We start from the raw sequence: 14,320 nt of genomic DNA on the forward strand, positions 1-14,320 counted from the left end.
TGTAAGAATATTTACATTTTGGCCCAATAAAGCAGTCAATATCCTGAAGCAAAAAGCAAAATATTAGAAATGTAAATGGAAAAAAAAACTGAAAAAAGTTGGAAACACACAGGTCAATCAACACACGTCGACATTTGGGGTTTGTGCCCGTCTTCAAACTCAAGAGAGAAAAATATGGGCTTGTAATAATAACGTTTGCTGGTGGAACTCTGAGGAAGCTGAACTTACTTTTGGTTTGAGGGTTCCCACCACTTGCTGGATTTATTTCAGATTTTCCAATACTTACGATATAGGAAAAACTCTGCCATTTTACTATAGTTTTTTTTAAAAATTGCAGTGCGGTCAGTGCTATGTGTTTTCTTCTCTTTAAAAAATGTATTTTATTGCAAAAGGGCAACCAGTGCAAGAAAAAAAAAAGCACTGATCCTGCTTCTGCTGCTGGCGGAGCTGCGGCTCCCACGTGCCACCCTGCCTACACGTCGCGCGCTGACGCTGTTCCAGCAGCGCGAGCCGACCCCCGTGTCGTGCGTGAAAAGTAACCAGAGCGAGAAAAAAAGATACATTATAGCCCGGGACAAGCTGCTGGCCTGGGGAGAAGTGGAAGTGAGCAATACACAATCAGAAACAATGCAGAAGAACCAACATCATCATCAGGAAGAGGACTCAATGCACCGGAGACTCGGCATTAGGGACACTTCCCTGGCCAGGTACCTGGACGGGCAGCACTGGCAGCTGAAGAACGAGCTCCGCCAGCAGACAGCCCAGAGCCAGCTGTTCTCGCAGCACAGGTAAACCGGCATCGACAGACAGAGACACACACACACACACAACCCGGCCGCGCCAACTAACGGGATCCTTTCTTTTTCCGGGTTACGATCTGTTTAAAATATTACATTTGGATTATTTCTGAGAGCCGTGATATGACGTTAACACCCCCCCCCCCCCCACCACCTTTTCCTGGATTTTATTTCTGCTGCAATCAGCTGATGCTTCAGTGCTGTTCTGTGTCATTTTTAAGGGTGCTTAACATCCTAGCAAGTTCGATTGATTCATCTTTTTAAAAATGTAAAATAAGTCAAAACGAGTACTTCAATTAAAGTTGAAGGCCTCGTGAAACTCTAGACTTGGTGGGGGTAAATTTGCCCAGTATTAGTGTAACGTGCCTCAGGATCCCAAAGGAATCTCTGAAGTTGCAGAAGATGGACAGTAGTACGCTTTCCATTTGCTGACCCGCCACTTGCATTACTGGTAGCTGAAACAGTGGTTTTAATATAGTGGTTGTCTTGGGCCGCTCTACATATCTTTAGCTAAATTCAACATTCTTCTAGACACTATTGGAGAGTTTTGCATGGTGGTGTTTATATGCATATATTATGGTGTGTATGTGTATATAATATTTGTGCTGACCTACCAAATCTGATTTTTATTTTTATGCAGTTACCATCACAATGAAAAATTGTCCATAAGTACATCTTGTGAAACTGCCACACAAGGTTGAACGCTTGTTGACTAGTTTCTGGGAGCGTCCTTACCACTGTGTAGCATTAGTGTTCTGGGTACTGATGAGCCTAATGCAATCTAGGCAACGGAAAGTTGTAATCTTGTGGGTTTTCAAATAGGCTTCGTCAGATGTAACAGCAGATTACTCACTTGAGTAGAAATACTGCAGGGAGGCGGTGGCATAGTGGTAATGCCACTGGACTAGTAATACAGAGGCCCAGACTCTGGATTTGAGTCCCACCACAGCAAATTTGAATTTAATTAATAAATCTGGAATTAAAAGCTAGTCTAATGGTGACCATGAAACCATTGTTGATTGTTGTAAAAACCCATCTGGTTCACTAATGTCCTTTAGGGAAGGAAATCTGTCGCCCATACCTGGTCTGGCCTACATGTGACTCCAGACCAGCAGCAATGTGGGTTGACTCTGAAATGCTCTCTGAAATGGCCTAGCAAGCCATTCAGTTGTACTAAACAACTACGACGTCTCAAAAAAGGAATGAAACTGGACAGACTAGCTGCCATTGACCTAGGCACTGGAAACGACAACGGCACAGTGGCGCAGTGGTTAGCACCGCAGCCTCACAGCTCCAGCGACCCGGGTTCAATTCCGAGTACTGCCTGTGTGGAATTTGCAAGTTCTCCCTGTGTCTGTGTGGATTTTCTCCGGGTGCTCCGGTTTCCTGCCAAAAGACTTGCAGGTTGGTAGGTAAATTGGCCATTATAAATTGCCCCTAGTATAGGTAGGTGGTCGGGAAATATAGGGACAGGTGGGGATGTGGTAGGAATATGGGATTAGTGTAGGATTAGTATAAATGGGTGGTTGATGGTCGGCACAGACTCGGTGGGCCGAAGGGCCTGTTTCAGTGCTGTATCTCTAAAAAAACAAAAAAAACCCAGCCCTGTTGACCCCACAAAGCCCTCCTTATTAACATCTGGGGCTTGTGCCACAATTGAGAGAGCTGTCTCACAGACTAGTCAAGCAACAGCCTGACATAGTCCGACTCACGGAATCATACATTACAGACAATGTCTCAGACACTGCAATCACTATCCCTGGGTCTGTTCTGCTGGTGGGATACAGTGGTATACAGTCGGGAGGGAGTTGCCTTGGGAGTCCATACCACATTTAGTCTCATGGCATCGGTCAAATATGGGCAAGGAAACCTCCTGCTGAAACCTACTGCCCTCGACTGAGGAATCAGTACTTCTCCATGTTGAACACCAATTGGAAGAAGCACTGAAGGTAGCAAGGGCACAGAATGTACTCTGGGTGGGGGATTTCAATGTCCATCACCAAAAGTGGCTCGGTAGCACCACTGCTGACCACGTCCTAAAAGACATAACTACTAAACTGGGTCTGCAGCAGGTGCTGAAGGAACCAACAAGAGGGAAAAACCTACTTGACCTCGTCCTCACCAATCTGCCTGTTGCAGATGCATCTATCAATGACAGTATTGGTAGGAGTGACCACCGCACAGTCCCTGTGGAAACGAAGTCCCTTCATCACATTGAGGATACCCACCATCGTGTTGTGTGGCACGACCACTGTGCTAAATGGGATAAATTTTGAACAGATTTAGCAACTCAAAACTGGGCATCCATAAGGCACGTTGGACTATTGGCAGCAGCAGAATTGTATTCAACCGCAATGTGTAACATCATGGCCCGGCATATCCCCCACTCGACCATTGCCATCAAGCCGGGACAGCAACCCTGGTTCAATGAAGAGTGCAGGAGGGCATGCCAGGAGCAGCACCAGGTATACTTACAAATGGTGAAGCTACAACATAGGACTACTTGCATGCCAAACAGCGGAAGCTGCATGCGATAGAGAGGGCTAGGCAATCCCACAACCAACGGATCAGATCTAAGCTCTGCAGTCCTGCTGCATCCTGTCGTGAATGGTGGTGGGCAATTAAACAACTAACTTGGCACGTCATAACATTCAGGGCTATGGGCCAAGTGCTGGCAAATGGGATTAGGTAGACAGGTCAGGTGTTTTAATGCATCGATGCAGACTCGATGGGCCTAAGGGCCTCTTCTGCATTGTATTATTCTGTGATTCTGAGGAGGAGGCTCCACAAATATCCCCACCCTCAATGATGGGGGAGCCCAGCACATCAGTGCAAAAGACGAGGCTGAAGCATTTGCATCCATCTTCAGCCAGAAGTGCCAAGTGGATGATCCATCTCGGCCCCCTCCTGAAGTCCCCAGCATCACAGATGCCAGTCTTCAGGCAATCCGATTCACTCCACATGTTATCAAGAAATGGCTGAAAGCACTGGGTACTGCAAAGACTATGGGCCCTGACAACGTTTCGGCAATGGTACTGAAGACTTGTGCACCAGAACTGACTGCGCCCCTAGCCAAGCTCTTCCAGTACAGCTATGACACTGGCATCTAACCGGCAATGTGGAAAATTGCCCAGGTATGTCTTGTCCACAAAAAGCATGACAAATCCAAACCGGCCAATTAACGCCCCATCAGTGTACTCTCTATCATCAGCAAAGTGATGGATGGGGGTCGTTGACAGTGCTATCAAGTGGCACTTACTCAGCTATAACCTGCTTACTGGCGCTCAGTTTGGGTTCCACCAGGGCCACTCAGCTCCTGACCTCATTACAGCCTTGGTCCAAATGTGGACAAAAGAGCTGAACTCCAGAGGTGAGGTGAGAGTGACTGCCCTTGACAACAAGGCAGCATTTGCCGGGTATGGCATCAAGGAGCCCTAGCAAAACTGGAGTCAATGGGAGTCAGGGGAAAAACTCTCTGCTGGTTGGAGTCATACCTAGCACAAAGGAAGATGGCTGTGGTTGTTGGAGGTCAATCATCTCAGTCCCAGGACATCACTGCAAGAGTTCCTCAAGATAGAGTCCTAGGCCCAACCATCTTCAGCTGCTTTATCAATGACCTTATCTTCATCATAAGGTCAGAAGTGGGGAGGTTCGCTGATGATTGCACAATGTTCAGCATCATTCGCAACTCCTCAGATACTGAAGCAGTCTGTTTCCAAGCTTGGGCTGATAAGTGGCAAATAACATTCATGCCACACCAATGACCATCTCAGACAAGAGAGAATCTAACCATCTCCCCTTGACATTCAATGGCATTACCATCGCTGAATCCCCCACTGTCAGCATCCTCGGGGTCACCATTGACTAGAAAATGAACTGGGCCAGCCACATAAATGCTGTTGCTACAAGAGAAGTCAGAGGCTAGGAATCCTGCAGCGAGAACTCACCTTCTGTCTCCCCAGTGCCTGTCCACCATCTACAGGGCACAAGTCAGGAGTGTGATGGAATATTCTCTACTTGCCTGGATGGGTGCAGCTCCAACAACACTCGAAGCTTGACACCATCCAGGACAAAGCAGCCCCCTTGATTGGCACTCCATTTACCACCTTCAACATTCAGTCCCTTCACCACTGATGCACAGTAGCAGCAGTGTGTACCATCTACAAAATCCACTGCAGCATCTCACCAAGGCACCTTCGACAGCACCTTCCAAACCTGTGACCTCTACCACCTAGAAGGAGAAGAGCAGCATGGGAACACCACCATTTGCAGGTTCCCCTCCAAGCCACACACCATCCTGATTTGGAACTATATCGCCGTTCTTTCACTGTCACTGGGTCAAAATCCTGGAACTCCCTTCCTAACAGCACTGTTGGTGTCCCTACCTCACATGGACTGCAGTTGTTCAAGAAGGCAGCTCACCACCACCTTCTCAAGGGCAATTAGGAATGGGCAATAAATGCTGGCCTAGCCAGTGTTGCCCAAATCCCACGAACAAATATATTAAATTATCATGGATACATGAGCTATTCAGCTGATGTTTATCAAACAAAAGCATTTTTTGTGTTTGAATGTCATCGAAACATTTACAAGGCATAATCAGATCCTATGTGAATCCAAGACTTTTTAGAATACCAGACATAAAGTTGGGCATATTGGGGTTGATTTTTGTGCCTGGGCGGTAATCTGGCAGAGTGGATTGCACGCTCGTTATAGTTGGCTGCCCGTATCCTAACTCTCACCAAGTCCCATTTACCCATCACCCTTATGCTCGCTCATTGGCTCTCAGTTTGGCAATGTCTAAAAATTAGTGCCAGATCTTTCTGCAGTGAAAACTGGAAATACTTCTACGCGCCACGGGTGCTGGATATTTGTAACTCTCTTCTGCAAATGACAGTTTCTGCTGGATCAGTTGTTAATTTTAAATGTGAGAGTGATAGGTTTGTATTATCTAATGATATTAAGGAATATGGGACAATGCAGGTATATGTAGTTAGGTTGCAAATCAGCCATGATCTCATTAAGTGGTGGAACAGGCTTGAGGGGCTAAAAGGCCTACTCCTGTTCCTAGGCCTCAAATGCAAAATTCTCATTCTTGTGTTCAAATTCCTCATGGCCTCGCCCTCCCTATCTCTGTAACCATCTTACAATGCTCTGATATCCCTGCATTCTGGCCACTTACACATTTCCAGTTTCCATTGGCCCATCATTGGTGGCTGTGCCTTCAGCTGCCTAAAATCCAACTTATGGAATTCCTTCCCTAAACTACTCTGCCTCTTCACCTCTCTGTCCTCCTTTTAAGACACTTCTTAATATCTACTGCTTTGGAAAACTTTTTGTCCTCTTCCCTTATAACTGTTTATGTGGCTCAGTGTCAGATTTTGTTTGATGATTGCACTTGCAAAGCACGTTTTACTACTTTAAAGATCATTGAAAGTGGCAGAGAAGGTTAAGAAAGCAGTTAATAAATCATACGGGATCCTAGGCTTTGTAGGTAGGGGTGGAGGGGAGGTGGTGGCATAGTGGTAATGACACTAGACTAGTAATCCAGAGCTCAGGTTAATGCTCTGGGGACATGGGTTCGAATCCCACCACAGCAGACGGTGAAATTTGAATTCAATTAATAAATCTGGAATTTAAAAGCTAGCCTAATGGTGACCATGAAACCATTGTTGATTGTTGTAAACATCCTTTAGGGAAGGAAATCTGCTGTCCCTACCTGGTCTGGCCTACATGTGACTCCAGACTCAATGTGGTTGACTCTTTAAAAAAAAAAATGCCCTATGAAATGGCCTAGCAAGCCACTCCGCTCAAGGGCAGTTAGGGATGGGCAATAAATGCTGGCCTAGCCAGCGACACCCACATCCCACAAAACAAATAAAAAAAGAGTACAAAAGCAAGGAAGTTATGATAGGCCTGCTTAAAACACTGGAGTTTTGTGTCCAGTTCTAGGCACCACACTGTGGGAAGGATGTGGAGGCATTTGTGAGGGTGCAGAAAAGATTCACAAGAATGGTGCCGGGGATGAGGAACTTCAGTTACATGGATAGATTGGAGAAGCTGGGGCTGTTTTTGGAGAAGAGAAAGTTGAGAGGAGATTTGATAGAGGTGTTAAAAATCATGAGGGGTCTGGACAGGTAGATAGGGAGCAACTGTTCCCGTTGGCGAAAGGATCAAGAACCAGAGGATACGGATTTAAAATGATTGAGAAAAGAAGCTGTGGCAACACGAGGAAAAACTTTTTTTTTTAATGCAGCGAGTTGTTAGGATTTGGAATGCACTGCCTGAGAGTGTGGTGGCATTCAAAAGAAAATCGAACAATTTTCCGAATGAAAAAAATTATAAGGCTACGGGGAAAAGGCGGGTGAGTGGGAATAGGTGAGTTGTTCTGGCAGAGAGTTTGCACGGACACGATGGGCTGAATGGCCTCCTTCTGTGCTGAAACCATTCTACAATTCTATATAAATACATGTTTAGTTTAGTTTAGAGATACAGCACTGAAACAGGCCCTTCGGCCCACCGAGTCTGTGCCGACCATCAACCACCCATTTATACTAATCCTACACTAATTCCATATTCCTACCACATCCCCACCTGTCCCTATTTTTCCCTACCACCTACCTATACTAGGGGCAATTGCTAATGGCCAATTTACCTATCAACCTGCAAGTCTTTGGCATGTGGGAGGAAACCGGAGCACCTGGAGGAAAGCCATGCAGACACAGGGAGAACTTGCAAACTCCACACAGGCCGTACCCAGAATTGAACCCGGGTCGCTGGAGCTGTGAGGTTGCGGTGCTAACCACTGCGCCACTGTGCACAGTGCGCAGATGAATGAAAATCAAGCGGATGGCCAATGTGCTCCACCAGATTACCGCCCAGGCAGTGAAGATGAAAATCTAGTCCATTGCTTCAAAGGTGTTTGGAGCATATTCCTACAGGCTGGATTTCCATAGCTTGCGTATTAGTTGCTGAACCAGACTTGCAGGAGCATAGGCAGTTAAATTGATATAGTTGTCTACAGGATGTAGCCCACAGTTTTCCCTTGCAGACCCCTCAAGAATAATTCAACTCTCTGCTCCATGTACCATTTTATCCCCCACACCTCCCAAATATTTATTTAAAATTATGAAAAAAATGTGCCAATACTAGTGGAGTTACTACCACAATTTTTCTTTAAACAAGTGGCATCACCAGTGAGAGAATCAGCAACATTCTGAAACCCTCCAATTGATTTCACCAATGATGACAAGGTAATTGTAAAACCGATTTTCTGATTTAGATGAATTCATTAGAGTAGTTGGGGAACTCTGACAGATTTGTGGTTGTTGTGTGGCCCTGTTCATGTGTTGCCTCTGCAAAATGCATTTGTAGGCAACTGCATACATAGTGTAGTATTTCCTATCTCTTAGGGTACAGGGTTTTGGTGAGACCACACCTGGAGTACTGTGTGCAGTTTTGGTCTCCACATTTAAGAAAGGATATACTTGCATTGGAGGTGGTACAGCGAAGGTTCACTCAATTGGTCCCTGGGATGAGGTGGTTGTCCTACGATGAGAAGCTGAGTAAATTGGGCCTATATTCTCTGGTGTTTGGAAGAATGAGAGGTGATCTCATTGAAACATACAAGATACTGAAGGGGCTGGATAGGGTAGATATTGAGAGATTATTTCCGCTGGTCGGAGGAATCTAAAACAAGGGGGCACAGTCTCAGAATAAGGGGCTGACCATTTAGGACTCAGATGAGGAGAAATACCTTCACTCAAAGGGTTGTGAATCTTTGGAATCCTCTACCCCAGAGGGTTGTGGATGCTCCATCGTTGAATACAATTAGGGCAGGGATAGGCAGATTTTTGGTGTCTCAGGGAATCAAGGGGTATGGCGAGCCAGCAGAAAAGTGGAGTTGAAGCCAAAGATCAGCCATGATCCTGTTGAATGGTGGAGCAGGTGAGATGGGCCATATGGTCTACTCCTGCTTCTATTTCTTGTGTTAGCTGTTTTCAGTTGGACTCTTATGGCATAACAGTAAAATGTTTTCCTTTCCCACCTTTTGGCCTCCACCCCCCACCCCACCCAGAAGAAAATATGCTAATACTGGCCTGAATGCTACAACTTAAATGGAGTACTGTAGAAAAAAATTATATAGACTTTAAACCTAGGAGTCATGTAGGCACAATTTAATACTTGGTCCTAGTTCTTCTTGGGAAGGTGGAGAGTAGAGGGGCTTTGGGCGGCACAGTGGCGCAGTGGTGAGCACCGCAGCCTCACAGCTGCAGTTCTGGGTACTGCCTGTGCAGAGCTTGCAAGTTCTCCCTGTGACTGCGTGGGTTTCCGTCGGGTGCTCCGGTTTCCTGCTACAGCCAAAGACTTGCAGGTTGATAGGTAAATTGGCCATTGTAAATTGCCCCTAGCATAGGTAGGTGGTAGGAGAATTGAGGGAAGGTGGGGATGTGGTAGGGAATATGGGATTAATGTAGGATTAGTATAAATGGGTGGTTGATGGTCGGCACAGATTCGGTGGGCCGAAGGGCCTGTTTCAGTGCTGTATCTCTCTATGACTCTATGAAGGGAATTCCAGAGCTCAGGGCTAGGTAAATGAAGGGAGGGAGAAATGTATGGGGCGAGAGACATGGGAATGGAGAGTTTAGGTGGATGGAGGTGGCAGGTTTTAAGGCTGGAAGAGGTTATAGTGTAAGGGGGTGGGAAGGCCATTGTGGGATTTAAAACTAAGCCAGGAGAACATTTAAATCGTCGAGTCTGAAGGTGAAAAAAGCATGCGGCCAGGAGAGGGAGGGGGGGAGGTGTTGTTGCAGATGTGGAGGTTGATGGTCATTGTGATGGAGAGGATATGGGATTGGAACTCAGCTTGGGGTCAAATAGGATGCAGAGCTGCAAACAGTCTGGTTCAGCCTGAGACAGTGGCTGGGGAGGGGAATGTAATCGGTGGCAATGGTATGGAATCTGTGGAATGGTGAAAGATGATGGTTTTGGTCTACCCATTGTTCAGTTGGAGGAAATTACAGCTTGTTGGGCAAGCAGTCTGTCAACACAGGCAGTGCAGGGTCAAGAAAAGTGGTGGAGAGATAGCGCTAGATGTTGTCAGCATACATGAGACAGCTGACTTCATCTCTGCCAAACATGTCACCAAGGAGCAGCATACAGATCATTCCTCTTCTCTGCTCTCTCCACACTTGCCTTTAACAAGTGCGCCGAACTCATGGGCTTCTTTGTCACAAAGATTGAGTTAGATTAACTAACGTGCTGGAGCTTTTTGAAGAGGTAACAGAGAGGGTTGATGAAGGCAATGCAGTTGATATGGTGTACATGGACTTCCAAAAGGCATTTGATATTGTGCCACACAACAGACTTGTGAGCAAAGTTATAGCTCATGGAATAAACGGAACAGTAGCAACATGGATATGGAATTGGCTGAGTGACAGAAAACAAGGAGTATTGGTTAAAGGGTGTTTTTCAGGCTGGAGGAAGGTTTGTAGTGGCGTTCCCCAGAGGTCAGTGTTGGGACCCTTACTTTTCCTGATCTTTATTAATGACTTGGACCTTGGTGTACAGAGTACAAGTTTGCAGATGATATGAAACTTGGAAGCATTGTGAACTATGAGAAAGATAGTGTAAAACTTCAGAAAGACATAGACAAGTTGGTGGAATGGGCGGGCATGTGGCAAATGAAGATCAGTGCGGAGAAACGTGAAGTGATTCATTTTAGTAGGAAGAACATGGAGAGGTAATATAAAATAAAGGCTACAATTCTAAAGCAGGTGCAGGAGCAGAGGGACCTAGGTGTATATGTGCATAAGTCATTGAAGATGGCAGGACAGGTTGAGAGAGCGGTTAATAAAGCAGACAGCATCCTGGGCTTTATTAATAGGGGCATGGAGTACAAGAGCAAGGAGGTTATGTTGAACTTGTATAAGACACTAGTTCGGCCTCAGCTGGAATATTGCATCCAGTTCTGGATGCCGCACTTTAGGAAGGATGTGAAAGCGTTACAGAGGGTACAGAAAAGATTCACGAGAATGGTTCCAGGGATTCGGAACTTCAGTTATGAAGATAGATTGGAAATGTTGGGACTGTTTCCCTGGAGAAGAGAAGGCTGAGAGGAGATTTGCTAGAGGTATTCAAAATCATGAAGGGTCTGGACAGAGTGGATAGGGAGAAACTGTTCCCACTCATGAAAGGATCGGGAACGAGAGGGCACAGATTTCAAGTAATTGCTAAGAGAAGCAAAAACGGCACGAGGAAAAACATTTTCAGCGAGTTTAGTTCTGGAATGCACTGCCTGAGAACATGGTGGAGGCAGGTTCAATTGAAGCATTTAAAAGGGAATTCGACTGTTATATGAAGAGGAAGAATGTGCAGGGTTACTGGGAGAAGGCGGAGGAATGGCACTAGGGGAATTGCTCATTCAGAGGGCTGAAGCAGACATGATGGGCCGAATGGCCTCCTTCTGCACTGTAACAATTCTGTGATCTGTTTGGGTGCCTCTGCCGCTTCCCTCCCTTCCCTCAACCCACCGTCAAATGTTCTAATAAAAGATCACAGACCTGAAATGCTGACTCTGTTTCCCTCTCCACAGATGCTGCCAGACCTGCTGAGTACTTCCAGCATTTTCTGTTTTTATGTCAAATTTCTCCCAATGTTCGCCTCTGCTGTTGTCTTGAACTTGCATCTTTAATTTCACTCCCCACTCTCTACTTTCGCTCCTATCTCCCTCATGCCCTTATGCCCTTTCTGAGTTCATCCTATTCACATGACCCACTTCCTGCTCCTGCGACTCTATTTGCACCAAACTGCTGACCATCCAACTTTCCTTTCTGGCCTGCATGTTAGCTGATTTAATTAACTCTTCTCTCTCATCAGGTATTGTTTCCCCTCCCCTTCAAATCTGCTGACATCAACCCCCCCCCCCCATCACAAAACTATCCTTTATCCTCCTGTCAAACTATTGTCCTGTTTCCAGGTTCCCTTTCATCTCCAAAGTCCTTGAACGTATTGTCAACTCCCAAATCCAGCCTATCTTTCCTGCAACTTGTTATTTGAATCCCTCTGATTAGATTTCCACCCCTGCCACAACACTGAAACTGCCCTTATTAAAGTCACAAATTACATCCTATGTGACTGTGACTGTTATGAACTATCCCTCCTCATCCTTTTCAACCTGTCTGCAGCCTTTGACAGGGTGGACCACACTTGTCCTCCATCACTTTTTCTCTGTTTTCCAGGTGGGTAGCACTACTCTCACCTGTTTCATAGTCATAGTCTTTTGCAATGGCTTCTCTTCTTGCTCAGGAACCATCACTTCTGGAATCTGCAAGGATCTATCCTTGACCCCCTCCTATTTCTCATCTATAAGCTGTCCCTCGATGTCATCATAAAACACAAAATATGATTCCCCATGTACATGGCAACACCATGCTCTACCTCACCACCACTTCACTTGACCCTTCCACTGTCTCTGATTTATCACACCCTGTCTGTCAGCTAATAATGGATGAGCAGAAATTTCCTTTGTGCACATTGTGAAGACCAAAGCCATTGTCTTTGGTCTCCACTACAAATTCCATTCCCTAGCTGCTGAATCCTACCACCGCCTATCTCAACTATAACATCGCCCATCTCAGCCCCTGCCTCAGCTTATCTGCTGCTGAAATCCTCATCCATGCTTTTGTTACTTTCAGACTTGACTATTCTAATGGTCTCCTGACCAGACATTCACTTTGTACTCTGTGTAAACTTCTATGTCTATGTTGAGCTCATCCTAAACTCTGCTGCACATATCGTAACTCACCCTACGCTCACTGATTCCCATTGGCTCTCGTTCTGGCAACAACTCCATTTTAAAATTCTGCTTTGTGGCTTTGTCCCTTCCTATCTCTGTAACCTCTTTGAACTGTGCAATCCTCCAAGATCTCAGTACTATTCCATTTTTGGCCTGTTGCATATCCTTGTTTTCTTCACTGCACCATTGGTGGCTGTGCCTTCAGCTGAATAGGCCCTAAGCTCTGGAATACCATCCTTAAGCCTTTCTGCCTCTGTATTCCTCTCTCTCCTCTAAGTCATTCCTTAAAAACTTGCTCTTTGATCAAGTTTTTGGTCACTTGCCCCAATATTATGAGGCTCAGTGTCAACATTTGTCTGACACTCCTGTGAGGCGCCTTGGGATGTTTTACTATGTTGAAGGTGTCATGTAAATGCAAGTTGTGTGTGGGAATCAAAGGGGATAAATAGATAATACTGTTGGCTACAACCTCAAGTATTTCACATCCCTAGGTTGGCCAATATTGAGCTCTGGTTTTATTCCACATTTTAATAATTGTCATTTAAAGCATAAGGAATAGAAGCAGGAGTAGGCCATTCGGTCCCTCAAGCATGCTCCACCATTCAATAAGATCATGGCTGATTTGACTGTGGGCTTAACTCCACTTTCTTGCCGCAACCCCCCCCCCACCCACCCCCACCATAATCTTGTCTATCTTGTCAGTCAAAAATCGTGAATATATTCAATGACCCAGCCTCCACTGCTCGCTGGAGAAGAGAATTCTAAACACTAATGACTTCCCAGAGAGAAGATTTATAGATGCTAAATGAGCTAAACTCGAGATTTTTTGGAAGGTGAAGATAATATTTGGTGATTAAAGGGCTTTGTTTCTGGTAATCTGTTCTTTGTAGGTATGACCTGAAACTGGATGAGATGCGAGACCTATCTTCCGAACGAGTCAAGTTTGTTATAAAGTTACCAACAGTTCAACAACAGTTGGAAGAACAGGTATTTGTTTGAAAAATCCAATCTTATTAGTGTAGTCAAACAGAATATTTAAACAGAATGAGACTTGAACACACAATCTTGGTTGACATTGTTCAGACGCTTGTGCAATACTGAGGGAGCATGTCTGAAGTGCCGTCTTTCTTTTGGGACGTTAAACAGAGGCCCCATCCACCCTCTCAGGTGGATGCAAAAGATCCTATGGCATTAAAGAGGAGCAGGAGCTCTCCCAGTGTCTTGGCCAATATCACTCAACCAGCAACACTCAAAAGTAACATCTGGTCATTATCTTATTGCTATAAGGGATACAGAGGTTATTGCTATTTGTGGGACCAAATTTGCCCAAGTTGGCTGATGTTTTTCCTGTAGTTCAACAGCGATTAATATTGGAAAACTTGCAAACTTTAATAAGTAGTGTGTATTTTGGGGAGGAGAGCAGAAAATGGAAATAAACCAAGGAGGGTAAAATTCTTACTGGAAATAATCTTAGGATGTAAACATACAGATTCCGAAAACAAGTTGGCACCAGCAAAAAAAATAAAAGAGCAAATGGGATTCTGAGTTTTAATTAGAAGCTGTAATTTATTGACAAGACAAATTTAAGGAGAGTGTTTGCAAAAGGGATGCAACAAAAGATTTGCAAGATGATTTAGATTGGGATTGCAATTGGACAGAAATGTGGCAAATTAATTTTAACTCTGAGCCATGGTGATTACTTCACACAGCTCAAACAATTCTGGGA

At 45.2% G+C, this 14,320-nt stretch overlaps 1 protein-coding gene across 1 annotated transcript in view; it reads left to right on the top strand.

Moving 5' to 3' along the window:
* Nucleotides 1-495: 495 nt before the first annotated feature.
* The window catches only part of acoxl (acyl-CoA oxidase-like), a 437,923-nt gene continuing 424,098 nt past the window's right edge, over nt 496-14,320 (top strand). The window contains exons 1-2 of the mRNA XM_068027531.1: nt 496-788; nt 13,485-13,581. Of these exons, the coding sequence (XP_067883632.1) occupies nt 628-788; nt 13,485-13,581 (258 nt within the window). The 5' untranslated portion in view covers nt 496-627. The remainder of the gene's footprint in view (nt 789-13,484; nt 13,582-14,320) is intronic.

This window comes from Heterodontus francisci, chromosome 3, assembly GCF_036365525.1.
Source record: "Heterodontus francisci isolate sHetFra1 chromosome 3, sHetFra1.hap1, whole genome shotgun sequence".
Lineage (NCBI taxonomy): Eukaryota > Metazoa > Chordata > Chondrichthyes > Heterodontiformes > Heterodontidae > Heterodontus > Heterodontus francisci.